Below are 24,228 nucleotides of genomic sequence, written 5' to 3' on the forward strand. Positions count from 1 at the left end.
AGAAATGTAAGTGACCTATCTGCACATTCACAAGTCACACTATTTACATACAAAGTCAAGATGCACTTTGTAACTTTTTTGCCACCTGAAGATGCTTTGCCTTTGCCTGGAGTGTTCCTTCAGCTCTGATCTCTGGAGGGACGACCCTGTTTTTGTTTTGTTTTTTTGTCTTTTGGAATAAAAATAACATACTGTGTAACATTCCAGACAAAGTAATAGCATCTCCTTGAAGACATAAATCTGTGGCAGATTCTCCACCAGAAAAGTTACACAGTCCACCTTTAACATTTATCTCAGTGTTTACAAAAACACATACAGTTGAAAGCATTCATTACTTTGTTTCACATTGTAATTTCGTAAACACGATTTCAAACTATTGGTATTATTTACATCTCAAAACAAGATATTTACAGAACACTTTCAGCAGTGATTATCAGCTAAGGTACAAATAGGGGTTAAATTTGGTTGAGAATCTCAATGAAACAGAATACAGTTTAGCAAAAGTCAAATCATTTCAGTAGGTTTGATGCAAATACATGCAAAATATATTTTTTTTAATCAAACAATTGTGCATGAAACAAATACACCTTAACATTAAACCCAGTTTGTGAGCCCAATTTACAATAGTTATAGTAATAGTTTTGTAAGGACCAGTTGATAATCACTGCCATACATTCAAAGCCCTATAATACAGAGTGAGATAATAATAATTACATATTTTATTACTGTAAACATTATTGACAACATAGCTGTTGCCAAAGCCCTCTTCCCATTAATTTTTGTGACATATTGGATGAGTCACCACATGCCACATGGAAAGTGAAAATCAGTGCGAGATTATATGTGTTCCATTGTGTTATATAGGTTATTATATATGTCACAATTACGGCAAACAGCTGCTGAGAATGACATTATGATCAAATGTGTGAAAGTGCAGTTCTATACAGGAAATGAGCCGATGCATAAGACTGTATTTGGGTTATGTACAATAAGAGGGTTATGGCTACCCTATAAAATTCTTTTCTATTTAAAAACAAATCCATATCACGTTTTCTCTTTTTACAAAGTGAATATACATCTGTGAACAGTGCATAGTTCAATTTACAGTTACATTTACAGTATAAGCATATCCATGGATTTCAGAATGATGACAGATTGGAGCGTTGCATTTAACACAGCAATTAACTATTTAAAACAATATATCCTTTTCAATTCAATACACTGAATTGAATCATCCTATCATATCTTTTTAATGGTAAAACATTCTCAAAATGTCATCTATACACATTCAGCAGAAATCCATGAACAGGATCAGTAAACACACTTAGATTTAAACTAATACAGTTTAAAACAACATTCAGCGTCATTTAAAGTCATATTTTCATCATGATCATCTGCATGATTTAAGTATATAAACAAGAAATGTACGAAACAAATCTGTTTATGTATTTTTTAATATAGAGAGTAAAAACATATGTACAGGCTTAAATACACGTGTATCACTATTAATTACATCTTTTTGTTTATTTTCTTACATTTTTATTGTAAGTAAATATAAAACTGCTTTTTTTTTAAGAATCTGCGATCTTCCTTCTGTGTCATCTTTGAACCACTTTCTCAAATGTTTTCAGAACTTTGTGGATGAGAATATAGTTGATCGTTTAATAAGGGGCAGGGGGGCAAAGGTTATGTACAGGTGGTTTCAAAGACTGGCTTCTTGCTTTCTGATAAGAGGAGGGGGAGAAGTCAGGTAGCCATGCTTTTTTAGGCCTACGGCATTTGATCCAGTTTATGTACCTGCATTAAAGCTACTGTTTTTATTAAAGTGGGACTAAACACCTAAACTCTATCTCCAATCACATTTTGAATAGAGCTGTTTAAATCTACCTAGAGGAACAAAGCGGAAAGCAGGGAACGGGGCCTGGAGATATAAGGAACAGTGTAATTTGTCTAATACATATCCACACTTCAAACTTCAAAAGGTGTTTGGCTTTAATCAGGGTGGTACTGTGTGATGTTACTTGGAATTGCAGTGGCTACTGGAGGCAACACACACACACAATATTTGAGCAGAAAGCTGCAAATTTACACAAGGTTGTTAGTAGCAAAGTTGATCTAGCGCTTAGTCCCACTTTAAATTGCCAAAAAACTTCACACATCTTATGCTCAGGTTGATTGTAAGTCACACAGCCCTCTCCTAGTGCAAAAATCTGATAAGCCTGCAGGTATTTTTGCCGTACGATAACGATATCCCAAGAATAAAATGTCAAAAGTGAATAAATGTGCAATTTTCCCTATGCTAAATACAATAAAATATTGAATGTCGCTCCTAAATAGCTGTGATTTGAGTTAGACCCATGTCATTGGAGTCCTCCCAGCCCTGATACCTGGAAGAGGGCGTGTCCATGGCTAGTCATACGGGCCTGGGCTCCCTACCACTGCCGTCTCTCCTGCTGCCATCTGCTGGACAGGAGTGGTCTCTGAGGGTGCTTCGAACTCTACTCACCCCATGGAGGTCCCCCTGTCCTTGGGCACCTGGGCAGCAAAAGTCCCTAAAGCACCTCTTGAAATTCTCATCCAGAAATGCGTACAAAATCGGGTTGAGAGAGCTGTTAGTGTAGCCTAGCGCCACACAAAAGAAGTAGGCCGCAGTTACCGCAGTGGTTTCTGGGACATCCGCGTATATCGCTTTGACCAAAATGAAAATATGAATGGGAGTCCAGCATATAACAAAAACCCCTACCACAACCAGGACCAAGCGCGTGATCCGCCGAAGGTTACGATCTTTTTCACGAGATCCAGAAAGTAGGCGCACACTTTTGAGCCTTAAAACCATGAGCGTGTAGCAGACAGTGATGATGATGACGGGGGCGACGAAGGCAAAGATGAAGACGCAAATCTTCATCAGGGTGTCCCAGTAGGAGTAAGGGTCTGGGAACTGGAGGGCACACTCGGTAGTACCTGCAAAGTAACAAAAATAAGAAAGTTATTGTTGTCTTATGTAGCATTGTATCAAAAAAGGTTTGGACGATATGGAGTTATTCATTGACTGTAATGTTATTTGAGAGGGACAGCACAAATCATCTCACCTGTTGTAGTTCCAACTAAGTCAGTTCTTTCTGGATAGATTGTGTTGATAAAACTGAGATTAAAGTCTAACAAAGCCTCAGACAGACCAGTGCCTACAGTTATCATCACACCCCCAGGGAACGTTGAGGACATCAGCTGCAAAGTACCAATTAGGCATTGATTAAAGTACAGTCAGACCTCCCCAACTGTCCAAGGGTCCTCTTTACAGATTTGTACAGAGGTGAATTCGACCAATCAGAACAGAGAAATGTCTGAAATCTGAGCTCATTAAGAGACTCTATTTGAACCAAATACAAGCTCTTTGGTCTTTAGTCCCACCAGTGACATTTAGGGCCAGACACTCCAGGTGCTTTGGAACCAGTTAGACCTCTTAACACGAACACTTTATTTCCAAATTAGGTATATTTTTGATGGGTATCAGTCACATAGATACAATATTTTACTCTGAATTGTTTATTGCTGTGGCAACTGTCCTAAATCTTCATCACTCTGAAACTCATGGATTGATTCCCACATATAGACAATCAAACATGTTCTCACTCTATAGTTGTTTTTAAAAATGTATCTATTTATTTTATTATTTTCTGTGGAAGCTATGGGAGCGATTTTGGACCTTGCATCTGCACAAAAAAGGATATAGTACAGTACATTCCATCGTATTTGATACTCAGATGCACGAGTCACCTGGGCTCCTCTAAATCTGGAGGAGCAGAGGCCTTGAGAGCGTCCAAAAAACACATTTTGCTCATGTATAGAGATGTGTAAAGAATCTTGTCTTTTAAGCTTACATTCAAAATTCCAAAGTAGGAATGTCATCCACTAGAATTATATATGTTTCTATCTTTAATTTTTAGTGCTTCTTGAAGTTTATATAACCAAAAAGGTAATTCCCTTTTTCTTTTTTTTATGTGTGGTCCAATCTCTGAACTTTAATATTCCCACAATGCTGAAAACATAGATGTAGTCCCATAATAATAATGATGATTAAAAAAAAAAAAAAATCATCCCAGCGGGCCAATTTAAAATGCAGGTTTAGCAGTAGAATGGAGTCATTGTGCAGTTTAATTGAGAGCTTTGCCTTCCAGCTCAAGTATTTCTGCGCTCCCCTTCATCCCTTGTAGATACATGGACCAAATGACTCCAGATGCTGAATTGATTGCCCATTCTTCAGCAGTTGGAACATAGAAAAAGCATATCAGAGGCAAGCAAGCCTATGTTGTATGAAGAAAAGCAGATTTCTTTGCAGTCAGCTTGATCTACGACCTCCACATCATAGTTATTATATAAAACAATAAGTGCACTTTAAAACTTGTACTGTGTTCATGTTTATGGGTCTCATACTGCAAGTCTCCTACCTCTCTTTATAACTCTTGGGTACTTCGACTATTTCTGCAACAACAGCCTACAGTAAATAAGTCCACAGTAGCGTATTAAAACTATTTGTTGAGTTCATCTTTAAAGGTGCATTGTGAAACATTTTTTAGTGAATGGTCTGCCGCCTACTTGTCTCAATGTTATTGCTTTGCCTGGAATGTTACACAGATTATAAACTTGTTCATAACTGTGGAGACAAACAGTTACATGCCTGATCAGTAAGACTTTTTGTATTTTTATGCAAGATGCCATGGTGTGGAGCATTCCAAGCAAAGCCATGTGTCCATGGAGACAAGCAAATGGCAGAGCCTACACTCCAGCTCCAATTCCAGAAAAGCTGCATATTTAATTCCTCTAAAAACAATAAGAGAAATTGAAACCAAGTGGGCCCCAAGGGAGAAAATAATTTGTCAAACTAGTTCCATTTAGAAAGACTGTAGATAAGTCACACTAAGGTTGTTTTAAAGGTTTACTATGTAACTTTTCTGGTGGAAGGTTCGCCATCTAGTTGTTTTGATGGAGATGTTATTCTTTTGCCCAGAATGCTTCTCACTATGACATTAATATGATCTGTTTCCATGGAGACAAGCAGAGTTATGTATAAGCTACCATTATTGGTCTGAGTGCTGCCCAGGATCATGGCAGGAATCCCAGCTCCGGACGACAAAACCCAGATGATCACGTTGATGATTTTGGCTTTGAGCGGCGTCCTGAAGTCCAGCGCTTTGACAGGGTGACACACGGCGACGTAGCGGTCCACACTCATCATGGTCAGGGTGAAGATACTAGTGAACATGTTGTAGTAGTCAATGGAGATGAACACTTTGCAGGCGACCTCTCCAAAAGGCCAGGAGTTCAGCAGGTAGTCTGTGCTCTGGAACGGCATTGTTGTGGTAACCAAAGCATCTGCTACGGCTAGGTTAAAGATGTAGATGTTTGTAGCTGTCTTCATTTTGGTGTATCTGTGGAAAAAAGGATTTGCGATTATAGAGTATTCACATTGAGCAATGCGACAATGCGCTTTGCTATTACGCCTTTAACTGGATGTAGCAATGTTAGTAAGTTAACGATGGTGAATACCAGTTACACGCATAGAATACAATAAAAAACATTGTTGCTCGGACTCAAGGACAGGACTGTAAGTTACACTAGAAACAAACATCCTTACAACTTGGTGATAGTGCAGTGATCTGTAGAAATGTTTGCTTGTTTGAGTTTTTTCACATGTAAAGTTTCATTAAGCACATACTAACATATAGGGACAGAACAATAAGATGGTATTAGGAATCCAAGTTGGACCAGGTGGCGCTAGGTCCGGTCAAGACTGTCAGTAGACTAGGTTTATTGGCAGCCTTGTCTCTCCACAGATTTGAATTTGAATAGTGACTTAGTCTGGTGACTTGTTTTCATGAATAATCTTTTGTCATGCTGTAGAACAGGGGTGTCAAACTCATTTTCACCGAGGGACACATCAACAAAATGGTTGCTCTCAAAGGACCAGATGTAACTGTAAGATAAATGTCACTGTGTTTTAATCTTGTTAATTAACTGTTTCTATATTTATTACTTATTCAAGTTACAAATATTGCATCTGGATTTGCATAGACATAGACAAAATGGCTGTTTAACTGTGTATCTCTTGATAAACGGATATTTTAAGACAGTCGTACCTTTTAATTTACTTTGTCGCGGGCCACATAAAATGACATGGCGGGCCGAATTTGGCACACGGGCCTTGAGTTTGACACATGTGCTGTAGAACATCCATAAGGAGAAAGTTAAATAATGCAGATTTACAGCAAGGTCTTTGTTATAAATTGAAAACCATAGTTATAAAGAGCTCTTCTACCTCGACTACATGGACACCCAAAACACTATACACCAAGGAACTACCAACTGATTCACACACCCTTTCATTTGCAGACATTATGAGGTGGGGGTCTTGCCAAATGATACAACGACCGACTGCAAAGAGGAGAGCAGGGATTGAACCATAGCGTTACACAGCAAATGCTTCCCTTAACGAGCGTTTGACTCTATAATTTCTCGGTCTCAAGGTTTGACTTCTGCAACAGTGACTCAATAGGAAATAGGAGTCAGGTTTCATGGGGAGTGAAAAAAGATTGGCAAAATTAAAAAGAAGACTTATGAACCGCTCTTAGCTCATAGGGAATTGTATTAATTTATTTATCTATCTTTATTTATACAGGGGAAGTCAATGAAAGCAGTTGGGCTCTCTTTTTCATGAGGGCCCTGTTTAAAATGCAATACAAGCAGAAAAAACAAACAAAACAAACAAGTACACATAAAACCATCATAAAACCAGTCCATATAAAACATTAAAAACAGGTGCAGGTGTGTGTGTTTTGCTTTTCCTTGGAGTGTATTCCATTTTTGTGAAGCAAAACAGCTAAAAGCCCTCTTTCCAGTCTCAGTTCTGTTGCAGCTAGTCTTCAAACTTATATAGTTGTGTGAACTGGTATGAAATGTTCCGGTATCAATGATTAACAAGCAGGTGAGGTCTTCTGGCAGGTTTTGAAGTCGTCCCTTATAGATAAATTTCCTACAGTGCTGTTTTCTTCCAATAGACAGTGATGGCCAACCCACTTTTTCATACAAAACACAGTGATGGGTTTCAAATCCATCACCTGTAATAAAACGAAGGGCAGAGTGAAAGAGTAGATCCAGCTTTTTCAAAGTAGAGGCTGAAGTCTGCATGTACACCATCCCCATAATACAGACTGGAGAGGAAGGCTGATTGCACTATTTCTATTTTGTAATTTATTGGAATACAATATTTGTTTTTGTAATAAAATGATAATTTAGTAAACTGTTTTGTAAACTTGTAAACTGTTACATAATTCTGAGATATTTTAAAGGATAAGTTTTCATCAAGCCAAAATCCAAGATATTTATAAGTTTCGGCTCTTTCAATGGATGTACCATTTAGCGTATAAAGATTTTTAGCTTGCACATAACTTAAATGTTTTTTTAGAAAAAAAAAACAAAAAAAAAACGTTTTATTTGCATTCAAAAACAGTTTAAGATTTATGAGGGAATTTTGGATTTCATAAAAAACTTGTTGCAGTCTTAAAATTGCACACATGCAAGTTAAAATAACTGATTCACAAAGTCACAAGTTCTGCTTGATGACAGATGATGGTTGTTTCCTGAAAATGAGAGACTGAGTGTCTTAAAACCATAAACATTTTCAATTTCAGCTCTGACCTACCGATACTTTTGTCGTGTCCTTGGGCAAGACACTTCACCCCCCTTATCTAAGTATGAATTCAGTGTGTTAGTTAATGATTGGTGGTGGTTGGAGCAGTTCCTGTGCAGATGGGTAGCCACTAGTCAAGTTTGAATTTTGCAAGCGAATGTAAAGTGGCCTTATACTGTAAACAGGTACATCATAATATTTAGAACACAAATGTAACATTAACATAACCAGCGTGTTATATCTCCAGTTCCAATTAGAAAGACTGCAGATTCAGGCCATACCAAAGTTCTTTTAAAGCTCCACTGTGTAACTTTTCTGATGTAGAATTTGCCACCTTTTTGTTTCTATGAAGAAGTTATTCCTTTCCCCAAAATGTTTCTCACTATGGTATTGATCTTATCTATCTCCATGGATGCAAGCTGATGTTTCTACCAAGCAAAGTTACAGGTCAGATCTGTGGAGAGGCAACTCGCAGTAGCACAGTAAGAACGCATGGTAGTTTTGGGGTGAATAAAACACCAAATTAAATAACTGCAAGATAGGTAAGTTAAATGCCATATTGTAGAACATTTCAGACAAATAAATTCTCCAAGGAGACAAGCAGATGGTAGACCATTCTTTATACAAAGTACATACAGTACACTTTGAATCACCGCTATTGCACTTCACTAATGTAATTCTCAAGGGCTTGTATTCCTCTGCACTTATATTTCCTGTCTCAAAATGTATTCAGAAGTGCCTTTATGCACACTATCACAAAGGCCACTGTCTGTACCCGGAAGTGGGAAAGGTACATGTTTGGACTGGCTTAGAGGACATGGAGTTTGGTGAAAACAGCAGTAGCACCTAAAGTAAGCTTTGTGACATTGACATTATGATTAACAATGACAGTATTTATTGGATTAAGCAAAGAAAAAAATGGTTTAGTTAGTATTCAGGATTAACAACTAACCACGAAAAACACCTTGTATCAAAACATGTCACAGAGAGATATTAATGACTCAAGTACATTCTTTTGTGGTTGAAACATTTGTAAACACGAGCCTATACTCAAATCAAATGCTAAGATGGTGCAGTAGGTAATTTTATTTATTTTATTTTATTTATTTATTTATTTAAAAAGGGGACAATGCACATTAATAAACATTACAAAAAAATAATGTAAATGTGCCCGAGTTAGCTAATGCTTTCAAATGTTGTAGGTGAGAAGAGATAGAAAACTAGAACATCTATGAAAAATGAGTGTGTGTAGCCGTTTTATAAATGCATTCAATATAAACCCATTTGTTTTATTATCATGGTCAAAATAGACAAATGGCTTTTCTTTTAATGTTAAATAAATCATTCCACATTGCTTAATCTGCTTTCACGACTGTACTATTAAATTGCCAGGTGCCAATCACGCAATGGCCTTAGTGTTTACTTTAACAGTTGAACCATTTTGTGTCTATTTTGTTGTTGTCTATGTTGTCTAAAAGGTTATGTTTATTGGAGGGAAAAAACAGCCCCCAGGGAGGTGACTCTAGTGTCAGTGACAATGTCCCTAACTTGCAAAAATGATTTATACTGCGCACTGAAAACTGGTTTTATAACATAAGTACTGCGGTACACATTAGAAAAAAAGAGAAAATTGTAACAGGTATTACATATAGTTCAAATGATGTTCTGTCAATTTCTAAGTCACTTTATGTAATGGACATTTTACTGCATGGAGGTCATACATAGCTTATTTAATATGTAAGCAGAGAATCAAAAACATCTCTAGAATATTCTGGCATAACAGAAAGTGCACTTACCCTCCACTTGTTTCAAAATCTGCCAGTATTTCCAAACCTTTAAACTGACATTGTGGGTTATAAATGGCACATAATGGACAGTTCCTGGTGCTTAATTCAGCAGCCTATATACATCTAAATCTACGCGTAAAAACGATGCATTTGGCTTTTCCCCCACTCATTTGCGTTCAAGTGTAGCCCCTAATTATTAGACATTAATAAACATAAGCGCCTCTGCAAAACAAGCTGCGTTCTGTATAAGTGCCATTTTAGTACGCCCTGCAATTACGCACGGGTTAAAACGAATGGCATTATCAAAAGCTGTCATTTTTAAAGCATGGACACTTACCTTATGATCACGTACATGACCAGACAGTTTCCCACCAAGCCCACCACGAAAACCACAGAGTACACGGCCACTATAATGGGGATGATAGGCGACATTGGCTCTGCGTCCGAGTCCCAGGTGCCATTGGGTGTGTAGTTGAACATATCCGATAGCGCGGGCTGCCAAGTAAAGTTTGGGAGGCAATCGTCCGGATGACCTGAGGGACACCGGTCTTCTTTGAAAATATGAACCACTCCGTTTGCCATCGCGCCAGGTGCTGAGAGGAGAGGAGACGGAGACGCGTGTGTACCGCGCTGGGCAGCTGCGTGCATAAACTGACCGCTCAGCCGGAGTCAACCCAAGGCAAACAACACGAATCTGAACAGAGAGAAAGAGAGTCGATTTGCACTCGAGTACCTACACGTCTCCAAAGCGCACAGTGCACTCATACAAGCACAACAAGCCTTACCTGGTTCAGAAAAAGTTCACACGATCACTAAATGAACCAAACAAAGAACTCGTTGACAATATAAACACGGGTAAAGACAGGAAAGCAGAGCGAGGAGACTGGTTCAAGCGTGCGCCACTGCTGCGTCCACGAATGCGCGCGCTAGAGGATCGCAGCACTCAGTGACATCAGAAAACGAAACTATAGACCTAAGCGCAGTAACACCTCAATACTGCAATACAATAATTATTTATTTACAAAAAAATAAGACCTAAAAAAGATACCCTAAATGAACTACTTTTGTAAATGCATCGAGGTAACTAGATCACAGAAAAGTCAACAATGTAACAGTAAATTTGTAAGTGTTGTAATATTCCCATCCATGTCAAGCCCTGAGATGTTCCCTAGCAACTCCTGATTGTCTGAGCTGCTGCAATGCAAAGCAGCACCTGTAGAGAAGTGTTGACGAGGATCCCAGGACTGTATGGATTTTCCCATTTGGTCTCAATGGGTTAGTTAAATACATGATAAGGTTACATGGGCAATGAAAGCAATTACACTTTATAGTAGCCAGAAACCTGCCAGACAGTAACTTTAACCTGCTCATTAGTGGTGGGCAATATGGCAAAACATTAAAGTCCCAAGTATGAACAAATGGATTAGGTAGATAAAACCAGAAATAACCTGTTGGCTATGGTGATGCCAAAAGGGACCTCACTTTTGCCATCACTAAAAAAAAGAAGGACAGGGTGTTTTGGAAACTTCTTCCCCACCTCAGAAAACATAAGATATAGTTGCACAGGGAAAAAAAATTGCTGGGCTTGGTGGGTGGTTTTGATTAAAAAACATAGTTTGGTTGTAAAATATGTATTTTATTTCATTCCCCCCACTCTCTGTAGTGGTAAAATACTACTGTATCTACTACTACCCCAGAGTAGATTGACAGAAGTCAGGCTGCCAGTTGATGCCATTAGCCTTTTCCACCAACACACACACAAGGGTGAAGTGTCTTGCTAATTTCCACTCAGGCCACTGCTGCTCCACTGTGTCACAGAATATCATCATAATGGGCCAAGTATTAACTGGGATCCAAAATACACACTATTATCATATACTTTACAAAGACGTGAGTCTGTGTCCCTGGGTTCAGACGATCATGAGTGACAGGTGAATTAATTAATTAGGGGCATACTGTACATGGTCAGATTAAATCAACAAATATGGATGCTTACAAGGAAAAAAGAAAGACAAAATATCACAGGAGAAATTTGATTTTGTTCAAAACGATAGTTTACCAATGAGCTCCTTCATTTCACATGCGTCATTGAAATAAATTCATCTGGTGGCATCGCCGTGTTTGGAGTCTGGCTCAGGATGTAATCTAGGAAGTGATGATCTGTCTGATATAGACTGATATATCACTCTGTATAAAAAATACAAAGACCTATCATTCTGGCTATGAGGCAATATAAACTTAGTAATGACAGTTCTGTGAATAAAAACAACTCCTTTTTTTTCCAAAGTCTTGCCCTTTTCTAGCTAAAACAAACTTCAATTAATTTATTATGTTTCTAAAGTAATTTTTCTACAATCCCCCCCCAAAATATCTTGGCCCTAACATAACATTGCTATCTTGATTTTGTCACGGCACTGGATCAGAACATCCAATTATCTTGATTTTGAAGAGAGTTTCAAAGTTTGTTTTATGGTGAAATAAATTGAATAACGCAATGAAAATGTGCCATGATGCAGCAAGTAGACTTTGTTTTTGTTTCATAATCATTGCAAGATAAATTTTACGTTTGAGCTGCAAGATATTATTGAGCTCAAAGGTTACTCCAGTTTTGTTTTAGTTTTGTTTGCTGTGAATGTGTGCCATGTAACTTTTCTTACTTGCTTCCACAAAAAATGTATTGTTTTCCTGGAATGTTCCACAGTATGGCATTAAATATATGTATGTTCCATTACAGTTTTTTATATTGCTAAAAATAACATTGAACAGCATTTTTACTTTGAGGAAGGCCACTTCTCCACAGATCCAACCTGTAACTTGTCTGGCCTAAAGGCATGTTGTGAAAAGTTCAAAGCAGAGCAAAAGTATCCCTGTGGAGACCATCAGAAAAGTTACATAGTGCTCCTTTAAGTTATTTTGATTATTTTTGATGTTCTCTTCATTCTCTTTCATGTGATGTCTAAACCAGTATAAAATATTGTATGTGGGCAGTTGGGCAAACTGTTGCTTGGCAATAGAAGCCAATAATAAAAGTAATATCAATATAAATGTCATAGTGAGAAATTAATAGTTGTTTAAAAATAACACATCAGGGGCACATATGAGATGGATCGTGAGTCATGTTTAACAGTTGTTTGTCTAACTATATAACTTTTTTTTTTAAATGTCATTGTATTTTTATCAATGGAAAGGTTACAAAAACATCTAAAGTGAAGAAATATGAAGAATAGAAGTTTTTGTGTTTTGTTTTGTTTTCTTTTAGCTATGTTATAATGCTTCAACCTCCTCAAAAACATACCTGGAGTTGTGTTAGTTTCATTCACAAATGTTTGAGTAATGCTGCACTACTAAATCTCCAAAGCTCGAAATGCTTTGTTCCACCTTGTGATGTCATGAAGCAACTACCTTTTGTTTTTTGTTTAGTAGAGATAGGAATTTCCAGGGCTGAAATTATCCAAATGATTCTAGTGAAGGTGTATGGAGTTTAAAAGCACAGTGGTGGACTTCCTGTATCACCACATGACATCACAAGGTGGAACAGAGTGTTATCTGTTTGAGAGAAAAACTTAGTCTAAATATGCAGGGTTTGTGTGATAAACATGTGCGAATGAAACAAAACACAACTCTAGATATGTTTTTGATGAGGAAAAACACTATAATAGATCAGAAAATAGCATAATATGGGCCCTTTAAGCAAATAGAAGCAGCTGTGACATAGATTTGAATAGCAGGTAATATTAAAAATTTTGTTCAAGGTGCAGTTTGGCTCAAAAGACACATTTTCATTCACTACATTCAGAGATAAATATAGATAAACTGCCAAGACAATCTGATGTCACCAATTAGTGTAATCATTTGCTAATTGCTGCTTCCCGGTAATTAGTACCCCATACTTTTCCAGGTTCTTCTAGCTTTTCTGCACAAACATCTTGATAGGTTTAAGGGATCAAATTAAAAATTGTGAATAATTTTTTTTTTACCTATCTCACAATTGAACTGAAATAAAAAATTGAAAACCATATCAGTTTATTTTGAAATTCTGATACATTTCTGTGATGATTTGTCTAAGATTTTGTATTCGATCTTCTCTGAGCTGAAGATCTGGCTCTGTAAGTAATGAGTTTAATCATGTTTTATTTTGAAGTATTTAGTTTATTATTAGTATGGGTCACTATAGATCAGAGCCCCCAAACCCCCAACTCCCTAAAGGCAAGGCAGCTCAACACATTGTAACATATGTGGTGCTAATTGCTTCTATAAATAAGACTGCAAAACATGGAAAAACCACGCACTCAGACTTGTAACATCAGGTTATATACTGATATGCACTCGGCTGGATTCAGTAAAAAAAAGCAAAAAAAAAACAACAAACAAACGCTCATTATATCAAGACTGTAAGTGTTTTACAATCAAATTATAAACAAAATAAACCAATTAAAGTGGAACCAATCTGTCTTTGCACAAAAAGTCAACATTACTTAAATATTATGTCTTTTCCATGTAATTATTCTATGTTGATTTTGAGGTGTTCTGCTTAAGATGCTCTATTTAAAATATAAGAGCAAAAAAGTGACATGATATATTTGTTTTACCTGTTCAGTCCAGAGCTGCCCTCCTCTCCTCCTCTTTAGTACATCGTGAGCTGAGCAATTAGGCAGGAAGCTTCCAAACTGTACATTAACGCTGGTTGCCTGGAGACCTTTTGCGCGACCAGGTGACCAAGCCTTTGTTCTACTGCGTCGTCAGGGTCATTTGTCGGTTGATTTACGGTGGGGTGTTTTTTTGTGCAAATATTTACCAAAGATTCCCACTTGAACTTTGGACAATGGTGGTTTAGAATTTGACACAGTAACTATTATTTTTTATTGTCCATTTTTCACGGAATAGCCATATATGGGTTTCAGAATGGACTGTTGGCATAGCAATTAACATCTAAATAAAGTAAATAAAGTCCTCCAAACTTTGTATATAACAGAAAGCTGAAACCTACGAATATAATCTGATACTGAACATAGAGTTGCTCAGTAATGTCATTATCTTTCTCATCTAGTTTTTAGCTTCATACAAACCACTATGATTATCAACTTGCCATGAGAGGCTGTTGTAGCGCCCTCTTCTGGTCAAATAAATTTCCTACCAACAAAAACCTTGAGCCATATCCATCTAATTCTGCCAACTTTTACTCCTGACTGGGACTAACCTGCACTTCTGTTGTGGCTGGCACCTCTACTTAGACAGAAATCGCATTCATTTAATTGGAGAATTAGAGAAAAGTTTCAAGTTTCATGGCGCTGAGTGATGATGTCACTTCCGGGTCCAGTCAGAAACTTCACAGCTGATTTCTAGCTTTGTTTTTATTCCTTAATCATCAAATGAGATAAATAATTACCTTTCAAAAGCAATCAATCAATCAATCAATCAATCAATCAATCAATCAATCAATCAATCAATGTTTATTTATAGAGCACTTTACAACACTCAAGGTGACCAAAGTGCTTTCCAGTAAAATCAAATTAAAACAAGTTAAAATCATACTAAAACAGTAAAATAGGAGAATAGAATAGAATAAAGTACATTAATATAACAAATTATAAATAATGATAATGTATCACAACATTACTAAGTGTTGAAAGCCAGTCTGAATAAATATGTTTTAAGCCTGGATTTAAAAAGATCAAAGTCAGTAATGGTGCGCATATCAGGAGGCAATTTGTTCCAGAGTTTGGCATGACAGCGTACCACATATTGTAACAGATATGTAAATAATGTAGTAATAATCTAGTATAACATAGGATTCCCACTGTTGGTCACTTTTAGCCTAGCCGAGGTTTTTACTTTATCCTTCCTTGTACACTTTCTGTCACAATTATAACCATATCCATGCTTATAACCTTTAAGCTCTGCCTGAGGTTTAAAGAACTACAATCGCTATGTAATGGGTTATTGCTGAAAAGAAAAAAAGAATGAAAAATGAAAAAACAACTCTATTGACTGGGGTGTCCAAGGCTCAGCGGTCAATGGTCGCATTTTTATATAGCACTATTCCACCTTCAAGGCACTGAAAGCGGTTTGCGTCAAGGAACCACTCTCCCATTCACACATATATTGACACACCAGTGTATGCTAGGGGGCGAGGTGGGTCAAGCGTCTTGCCCAAGGACACAACAACAGTATTCATCTTGTGGGGACTTATGAGATTGACTGAATGACAAGCAGATGGTTTTTCCTCTGCAAATATTTGATGAAGCTTCCAATAAGAATACTACTTGAACGTTCGACAGTGGTGGTTGTAAATCCGCTTTTGTGCACTGCTGTAACACATCAGTTGGTGTGAATGAGAAAACAAAAGGTCTTGGACACAGGTGCTAGACAAGAAGAGGAGAGGTCGAAATAATTGATCATGTTTTGTTTATGTCAAGTGGAACAACACAATACAACTAATCTGCTTAGATTTTGCTGACAATTTTAAAGGTCTTTTATTACGCAAAATTTTTAGTCATGTTGTAATGTTGTCACCTCCTCAAAACATACTCTGAGTTGTGTTTCGTTTCATTCACGCATGTTTAGGTAATCCTGCATTATTAGGCTGTCTACACCTCCAAAGCTCAAAGGCTCTGTTCCAACTTGTGATGCCATTACGTGGTAGTTTCAAAGTTAAGAACTATTTTAGTCTCCATTGAACTGCTTTATTCTAAAATACACTACAAAAACCTTAAGTTGTTACCTTTTTGTTTTAACTTTTTGTTCAGTTGAGATTGGTAAGGAGAATTAGCTCCTTCAAATCTGAGGCCATGGTTCTCGATCAGAAATAGGTGGTTTGCTCTCTCCGGGTGGGTGGTGAGTCTCTGCCTCAAGTGGAGGAGTTCAAGTACCTCGGGGTCTTGTTCACGAGTGAGGGAAGGATGGAGTGTGAGATTGACAGGCAGATCGGTGCAGCGTCTGCAGTGATGCGGTCGCTGTATCGGTCCGTTGTGGTAAAGAAGGAGCTTAGTCCAAAGGCAAAGCTCTCGATTTACCGGTCAACCTACCCTCACCTATGGTCATGAGCTCTGGGTAATGACCAAAAGGACAAGATCGCGGATACAAGCAGCCGAAATGAATTTCCTCCATAGGGTGGCCGGGCACACCCTTATGGATAGGGTAAGGAGCTCGGTCACACTGGAGGAGCTCGGAGTAGAGCCGCTGCTCCTACAAGTCGCTTGTATTGCTGTACATTTTCATTCCATTCTAAATGCTGTGTGTTTTGTTCAGCACTTTGGTAATCTTTGGCTGTTTTAAATGTGCTGTATCAGGTCATCAGGTCAAGTGATTTAGCACCAGGTTCTCCATAAACATGAGGTGTGAGATTGGAGAGGGGCGACCCGTGTTGGCCGAGCCCCGGACCTGTCACAAACGGCTCTGCTCACCGACCCCCGTGGGCCGGTTATCCTTGACCACTCAAAGATCCACACCGCTACGGTATCATCATGTTTAGGGGGTATTCTGGCTCATAATCTCACAGATGGTAGCGTCGCCCCATTGGCTCCACATTTTGATTTTGAGTTGACTTCCAGAGCTGCAAATTTTTATATGATTCTACTGAAGGTGTGTAGAGCTTAAAAACACAGTGGAGCACTTCCTGTATTACCACTTGCTGACATAACAAGGAGGAACAGAATGTTTTCAGTTTGAGTGAAGAACATAGCCTAAATATGCAGGATTTGTGTGTTAAACATTTGTGAATGAAACAAAACACAACTCCAGACATGTTATTTATAAGGATACAATATTATAACAGATCTAAAATGAGTATAATATTGATACTTTGCTTATGACGTGCTCAACATTCTCTGGGAGTGTGATTCTAACGGAGGCCGATGCTCTGTCAGACTTTAATCTGAGCTTTATTTTAACACAATCTGACCAGAAAGACTGTTGGAACTACAACAGGTGAGCTGATATTTTTGCTGTTCAACAAGTCCTTTCAGTTGAGCCAACAGTTTTTCAGCTTGTCGCTTTCATCTCACCTTTTCTTAAGTTTTCAGGATATTTTAACGCTTTTTTGACAGCTAATGTGTGCACTGTGTCTCCATTGTAACTGCTGAGCATTCTGCCATAGATATACATGTAGAACACTCCCCAATATGTTATCATTACAAATTATCAACAGGCCCTTTAACAAACTTTTAAGATTTTATTCAAATGCTCTATTTTGGTTGGATTATCGAGCTCCTATGTCCATCTTATTTGTTTAGGTAAACAATTCAATACAAAATAATGAAATAGTTGGAATATCCGCAAATGGGAGTAGTGTAAGGGTGTTTTGATGTGAATCTTGGAGATAAATTTGAATTGGTAATTTATCGCTTACAGTAATGCTTTTTTGTGGACTGAATAGAGATGCAGACAACAATGCTCCAGAGACTACACATATCTTGCAATATGATAAAATGAAGCCATGGACCAAACTGCAATGGTAAAGTCAGTCCAATCTGTTGCTTACCAATAACATGCCAGTGAAAAGTCCTGTGCTTAGGTCTCTGCACTGGCTTCCTGTGGCTCAGAAAACAGACTTTAAAGCACCTTTAAAGACTGAGTACAAGTCTCTCCATGGCCTATCACCACAGTACATCGCTGACATTTTAGTGCCATATGAACCATGAGACAAGCCTCTACTTTGACAATGTTTAAATCCAGGCTCAAAACGGTTCTGTTTAGCTGTGCATATGACTGAAAGGTTTTTATTCTGCACTCTTCTCTTTTAATGTTAATTTTATGATGATTATTTACGTTTTGACTTGTTGTCTCGTGATTTTAATGTCTTTTTTATTCTGCAAAGCACTTTGAATTATTTTGTGTATGAATTATGTAATACAACTTGCCTTACGTTGCCATGTCAAATATATTGGAAATATTACACATAATACACATGATTTCACAACATTTTGAAAGCACACTTGCACGTGGTCCAGTAAATTGTTTGGTCAGGAATAATTTTGATTTTTCACATTTTCACCTTAAAACTTCATTACCACAATGCGACCGGATATTATTATTATTATTATTATTATTATTATTATTATTATTATCATCATCATCATCATCATCATCATCATCATCATCATCATCATCATCATCATTACACTAGTTTTCTTTCTTTTTTCAAACAAAATAATTATGATATTTCACTAAACACTGTAAAAACACTAAATCCACTTTTTTGTTACTGAACTCTGCATATAATAGCATGCATGTTCTTTATGGCAATTTTAGTGCTGACTAGGTACATTTGCAGCTTTCTGATCAAACACTGTCTGCTGCCTGCCTCCAGGGGCCAATGCAATTTCAAGTACTATGTGACATCCCTTAGGCCTGCCCTGATTACAGCTGGGTGTTTTTGATTGCAAACAGTTGACGGCAGAGGCAGGGTTTGACGTGTGGATACCTGTTAAACTAATCACACTGTCTCTCCTTCCCCTTTATTCTTTCCTTTAGTCCTCTAGGTACTGCCCATGTACTGCCCATGTTAGCAGCTCTATTTGAAATGGGACTGTGGGCAGAGTTTAGGTGTTATGACCCACTTTAACCATTTTTTATTTTTTTTACTACTTGCCTAATATGTTAACTAAAGGTCCAATATGTAACTTTTCTGGTGGAGGGTCTGCCATCTGGATATATGATTGCTTTGTCTGGATTGTTTCACAGTTGTCATTAAACATATCCATCTTTATTGGTTAAAATAACCTTGAAAAACATGCATTCTTATTGTGAGCGGGGTTGCCTCTCATAGATCTAACCTGTAAATTGGCATCAGCCGCTTGTTTCTATGGAGAACGTTTCAGGCAATGGAGATAATCAGGTGGCGGGCCCTCCAGAAAAGTTACTTAGTGCACCTTTAACCTAAACCCTAACCTTAACCTATTTTAATCTATATCCAAACTTTAAACCATGTTGTTGTCGTTGTTTGTCCCCATAATGAAGAAAGATCCCCATAACCTTTGAGTGTGTACAGTTTTTAGTCCCCACAATGTGATATATACCATTGTACACCCATTGTTTTTGTGTCCTTGGTCAATGTACTTCATCCACTTTGTATGAATGTGGTGTTTGAGCATTTGAGAGGCTCTTGAATGTAGTGCATTATTTAATCATTATTGTAGTGACTATTCTAACCTATTATCCTAGATACTCGAGTTTAGCCTTTTTAAACTTCCGCTGTTTATTTTGGTCATTATAGACAGACAAAATACATGTTTGAGACAGTGAAGATACCATCCCAATGAAGTTTTATGATCACTATGAACAAGATTCACCTCATCTGTTCTCTACTTCTATTAAGCCTATTAGAAAGAAATATTTGGTTTAAAGCTGCAGACATAATTAACTGTTATAAAGAATGAGCCCCCATATCCCAGTGGATCTCAGAGACTTTAGAACAAAACTCATCCACCGGAAAACAAATTATACCACATGAAATTCTACTCTGAATTGCAAACACTCAAAATGCCTGATCTTCTGTTCCAGCTCATTTGAATGTTGTGAAGAAAATCATGCAAATACTGAGAGATTAGGCCATTCCTCGGGCTCATGTATAATCTAATTGTGATGAAGCTCATAAAATCTTCAAATTGCAGCATCCAAAGACATAATTAATCCAGATTTTTACTTGGATGACTACAGAGTTTAACCATCCATGACTATTTAAGTGGGAGTCCCTCTGTGTAGTAAGATGTATTACAGACTAGTGTCTCATATTCTTGAGAAACAAAAGGAAACTAGAAGGGATCATTTTCTATTTTTCTGGGGTACAACGTGTTACTGTTAAAACGTTAGTTAGACATAAAAAAAAAAGATGTCTGTGTAATCTCTCAGTTGTCCAGGTATGGTCCATAATAAAAGAAAAAAATCAAATCTCTCAACCGGACAAAAAGTTGTAGGATTGAAGACGTTTTGCTGCTCATCCTGACTTCTTCAGTTCTGGTCAGACCACAGCTGGACACTGCCTTATATTCATGTGAAGGAAGGAGCCAACTACACTGAAACCAACAGACATATTACATAAACTGTAAACAATAGCTGTGATAGTTTCAGTTTCGGTTAGCTCCTCCTTTCAGATAGACATAAAGTTGTGTCCAACAGTAATCTGACCAGAACTGAAGAAGCAAAACGTCTTGTCAAGATCCCAGTCTGCCCTGTGTTTTGTGCAGTTCTCTCCCTCCCTTTTGTGTCAGAGCCTGGAGCTGGGCAGAGATTTGGGCTCCTCCCATCCACACCTGCAACTAATCTGTAATCAAGCTGCACCTGGGGAGGACAAAGGGAGCCAGGACCTGACACTCAGCGCCAGATCGTCTGCGTATCCACAGTGGTACAGCTCTGTTTGGCTCAGTCTCATGTTTTTGCATCGGCTGCTCTTTTCTAAGTTGGATGCTTTTGCTCCTCGTCAGATTCTGCTCCCTGGACCCGCTCAGCTCCTCTGTCTCCGACCCAGCTCTCCACGACCGGTACAGCTTACCTCGTCTCCGACCCCGCTGCCCATGATCTTCTCAAGCATGACTGCAAACAACCCCGGTCTCAACTATTTGATCAATCTACCGTCATTTGCACATTTCAAACTGTAAATAAACTGTTCCCCAAGTTCTGTATCTTTGGTCCCCCTGTCAGTCATTATGACACGTCTTCACTCCTACAACTTTTTGACCAGTTGACTTAGAATTTTTCTTTTACTATTAGACATAAAAAATACTTTTTTATAAATAATAATGATGATAATAATGCACTACTGAAGTTTTTTTTTTTTTTTTTTTTTTTTTTACAACGCTTCAGATACTCAAGTCATTTTGTGCATTAGCCTATGCATTCTTTCATACTGACAATAAGCTGTTATTGTCACCACAGCTGGCCACAGGTAGACTGACAGAAGCACGGCTGCCAATCTACACCATCAGCCCTTCACCACCGCCACCAATCACGCACACACCACATTCATAAAAGGTAAAATGTCTTGCCCTCGGATACAACAGCACGTACGCCTGAGAGCCACCGCTGCCACATTACGGTACTTGCTATTGTCTCCAAATGCAATTCCTATATTAATAATTGTGCTTGTTCAGAAAGCTGAGGGCGTTTGGCACAAATGAGCCTCAGTGCAACAGAGTCATTCTGCAGAGACACCCTGAAGGCATGAAACTCATCACACTGATCTGATAGACTTATTCATCCAGTACAAAGCTGCATACAGTAACCCAGGACACTACCTTGATGTTTAAAAAGGGGACTTCAGCCAATGAGCTTGTCCGCTTTAGTGTGTCGCTCCAGGCAACAAAGTGTCAGAGCGGATGATGGGTCTGTAAAAAAAATATATAAAAGAAACTACTGTGAAAACTGAGCCCTGTATAAAATACATAAAGAACATTGGTGTGAAGAAATTGGAGAATATTGGAGAAAGCATTGTACCTATTACCCAAAACCAACTAATAGAACAACATGTAATACCATGCTGAGATGTCCAAATTATAAAACACATAAGTAACAGTACTATTTCTTAGTTTGGTAGCCTTATTTCTGCACAGCGTTATGTTTAATAATTTCTATGCCCCTTTTGCGCCTATAAATGACATCTTTGTTCATGCTTTATTAAGGCTATTCAAAGTGTAGTTATTATAAAGTGTTTATTATTATATCTGTCATAGTAGATTGTTGGTTATTTTGTATGCAGATGTAGTTTGGATCTTTGGATCGTGACCCTCCCCAACCTCTACCAGATGGCACGGTCTCTTAAGGCAATGTCATTTGAATTCATTAGAAGTGTTTATTTGTTATTATATTTTCAAAAGGAGGTTTCAGGGGAAAAAAGAGAGACGTGCCCCATAGTTCATTTGTTCAGTACATTCACGGGAAAAAGAGCGACCGAGGCCAGATGTGGGTCATTTGGGGAATTGTGGCGTTTAGCTGGGGTGCATGCTAATTTAATCCGCTATTATTGCAGGGTAAATGTGTAGTCAGTAACTGTTTCTTTTCAACTGAATTCCTAAATTGGTGACTTTATATTCCCACTGTCAGTTGTTATTGTTGATGTGATTGTGTTTTATTCAGGGTAAAAACTAGCATATAAATGACTAATTGTAACATATTTAATTCTGGTTGGTGTGCGCTGTCCTTGGTTCTGAAGTGTTTTGAAAGCAGACTGACCTGTAGTGAGCATGAATGAAGAATGATTATTAGCAAAACAAGTCACAAAATCAAATTATGTGGTTTAAATTATATGGTCTTGTTTTTTGTTTTTTTTATTTTGTTACTGAAAATGACTCATATTTTACTGTTATTAGAGTATGAAATGTGCTGCAGGAAGGCCTATGGGTTTGGACACAGCGCACACACAAGGGCGGCAGGTACGCTCTCTTTACCCCATTCTGCAATGCTTTCTGCCTTGTCCATTAAAATGTATGAGACAAAAATAACAAAACAGCAACAAAAACACACACAAGCATATATGGATAGTTTTCAATGGCATCAGATGTGTTCGGCTTGGGGTCAGTTACCAACGGAATACACACACTGCACAAACGAGAGGAAATAGCCACATGCTTTGAATGGTGTGAAAACTCAATAAAAATTTATTTAAATCCTAAATTATATGGAACTTGTGATCAATATGAATGTTCAGTGTTGAAAAAAGCTGAAAAACAGTTGGCTAATGCTACTTAGCTTGTGACTCTAATGTTGTTTGAGAGGAACATGTTTAATTGCATAAATCAACACACCTGTTGTAGTCCTAATTAAGTCAATCATTTATGGTCAAATAGTGTTAAAATAAATTTCAGATTAAGGTCTAACTTGATTAAACAAAACCTCAGAGAGACCTCTAATTAGCTGTATCCCTTCCAAGGAATGTTTTTGACCTTAGAGGGATCAATAAAATATCCACTAGGTGACATTTAAGGTCAGGTTTGACAGAAAAAATGATATGGTGTATTACATCCGATGTGATTGTAGAATAAGAGGGGAGCACTGTCCATGGTCCTGAAGTGACAACAAAGCGATGCAAACACAGCCAATCCTGCAGAAGCACTATGTCATCTAAAAATCACCTAATGAAATCACAAATGTTAACAAGCCAGTATAATCTTTATTAACATCCGATCCCATTAATCTTAATAGGACAGCAAAATAACAGCATTCATTTTGACATTTCTAGACAGCACAGACAAATGGTTGTTGTTTAGTCCTATACGTTTGTTACATTTGCCAACGATTAATAGCAGTCAGTATTTAAATTCCAACTCCAGTTTCTAACGTTGACTTATGTTTGCAGAATTTGTGGTGCTTGATGAAATAGAGATAATATTTTATGTCAAACTGTTGTGGCCCGCTTTAGTTATGGTGACTATTTTTCCAGCATAACATTTGACTTAAGAAATGTTTATTAACTGGTTGTTAGCATGTATGTTAATTTCAGTGCTAATCCCTAACATTAATAATCTACACAATACAGTGGTACATGGGGTGATGTTTGAGGCTCTGGTGTTACTTACATGTGGTCGAGTGGTTGTAGGTCGCTGTAACAGACCTGATTTTCATAGTTTATAATGTTTGTAGGTAATGCTAAGTCTCCCATTGAAATTGCAATGGATCTAATGTATGAGTTGGTATGTACTGATGTGATTTTATTCAAAAAATACTCCTCAACATTCTGACTGAGGCACTGAGGCAGAACTATGGGCAGCTTAACAGTCAAAATGTGTTTCTTTGCTTTTTATCGTCTTATTTTTGCCCATGGAGCTT

At 37.7% G+C, this 24,228-nt stretch overlaps 1 protein-coding gene across 1 annotated transcript; it reads right to left on the minus strand.

Annotated features, from left to right (window-relative positions):
- Positions 1-1,682: 1,682 nt before the first annotated feature.
- oprk1 (opioid receptor, kappa 1) lies at positions 1,683-10,308 on the minus strand. Its single transcript, XM_033982560.2, has 4 exons — positions 10,257-10,308; positions 9,809-10,165; positions 5,074-5,426; positions 1,683-2,961 (listed from the first exon to the last, which is right to left on the minus strand). The coding sequence occupies exons 2-4, from the start codon at positions 10,117-10,119 to the stop codon at positions 2,414-2,416; spliced, it is 1,212 nt and encodes a 403-aa protein (XP_033838451.1). The 5' UTR covers positions 10,120-10,165; positions 10,257-10,308; the 3' UTR covers positions 1,683-2,413.
- Positions 10,309-24,228: the final 13,920 nt, after the last annotated feature.

The sequence above is a fragment of the Periophthalmus magnuspinnatus genome, chromosome 17 (assembly GCF_009829125.3).
Source record: "Periophthalmus magnuspinnatus isolate fPerMag1 chromosome 17, fPerMag1.2.pri, whole genome shotgun sequence".
NCBI classification, from domain to species: domain Eukaryota; kingdom Metazoa; phylum Chordata; class Actinopteri; order Gobiiformes; family Gobiidae; genus Periophthalmus; species Periophthalmus magnuspinnatus.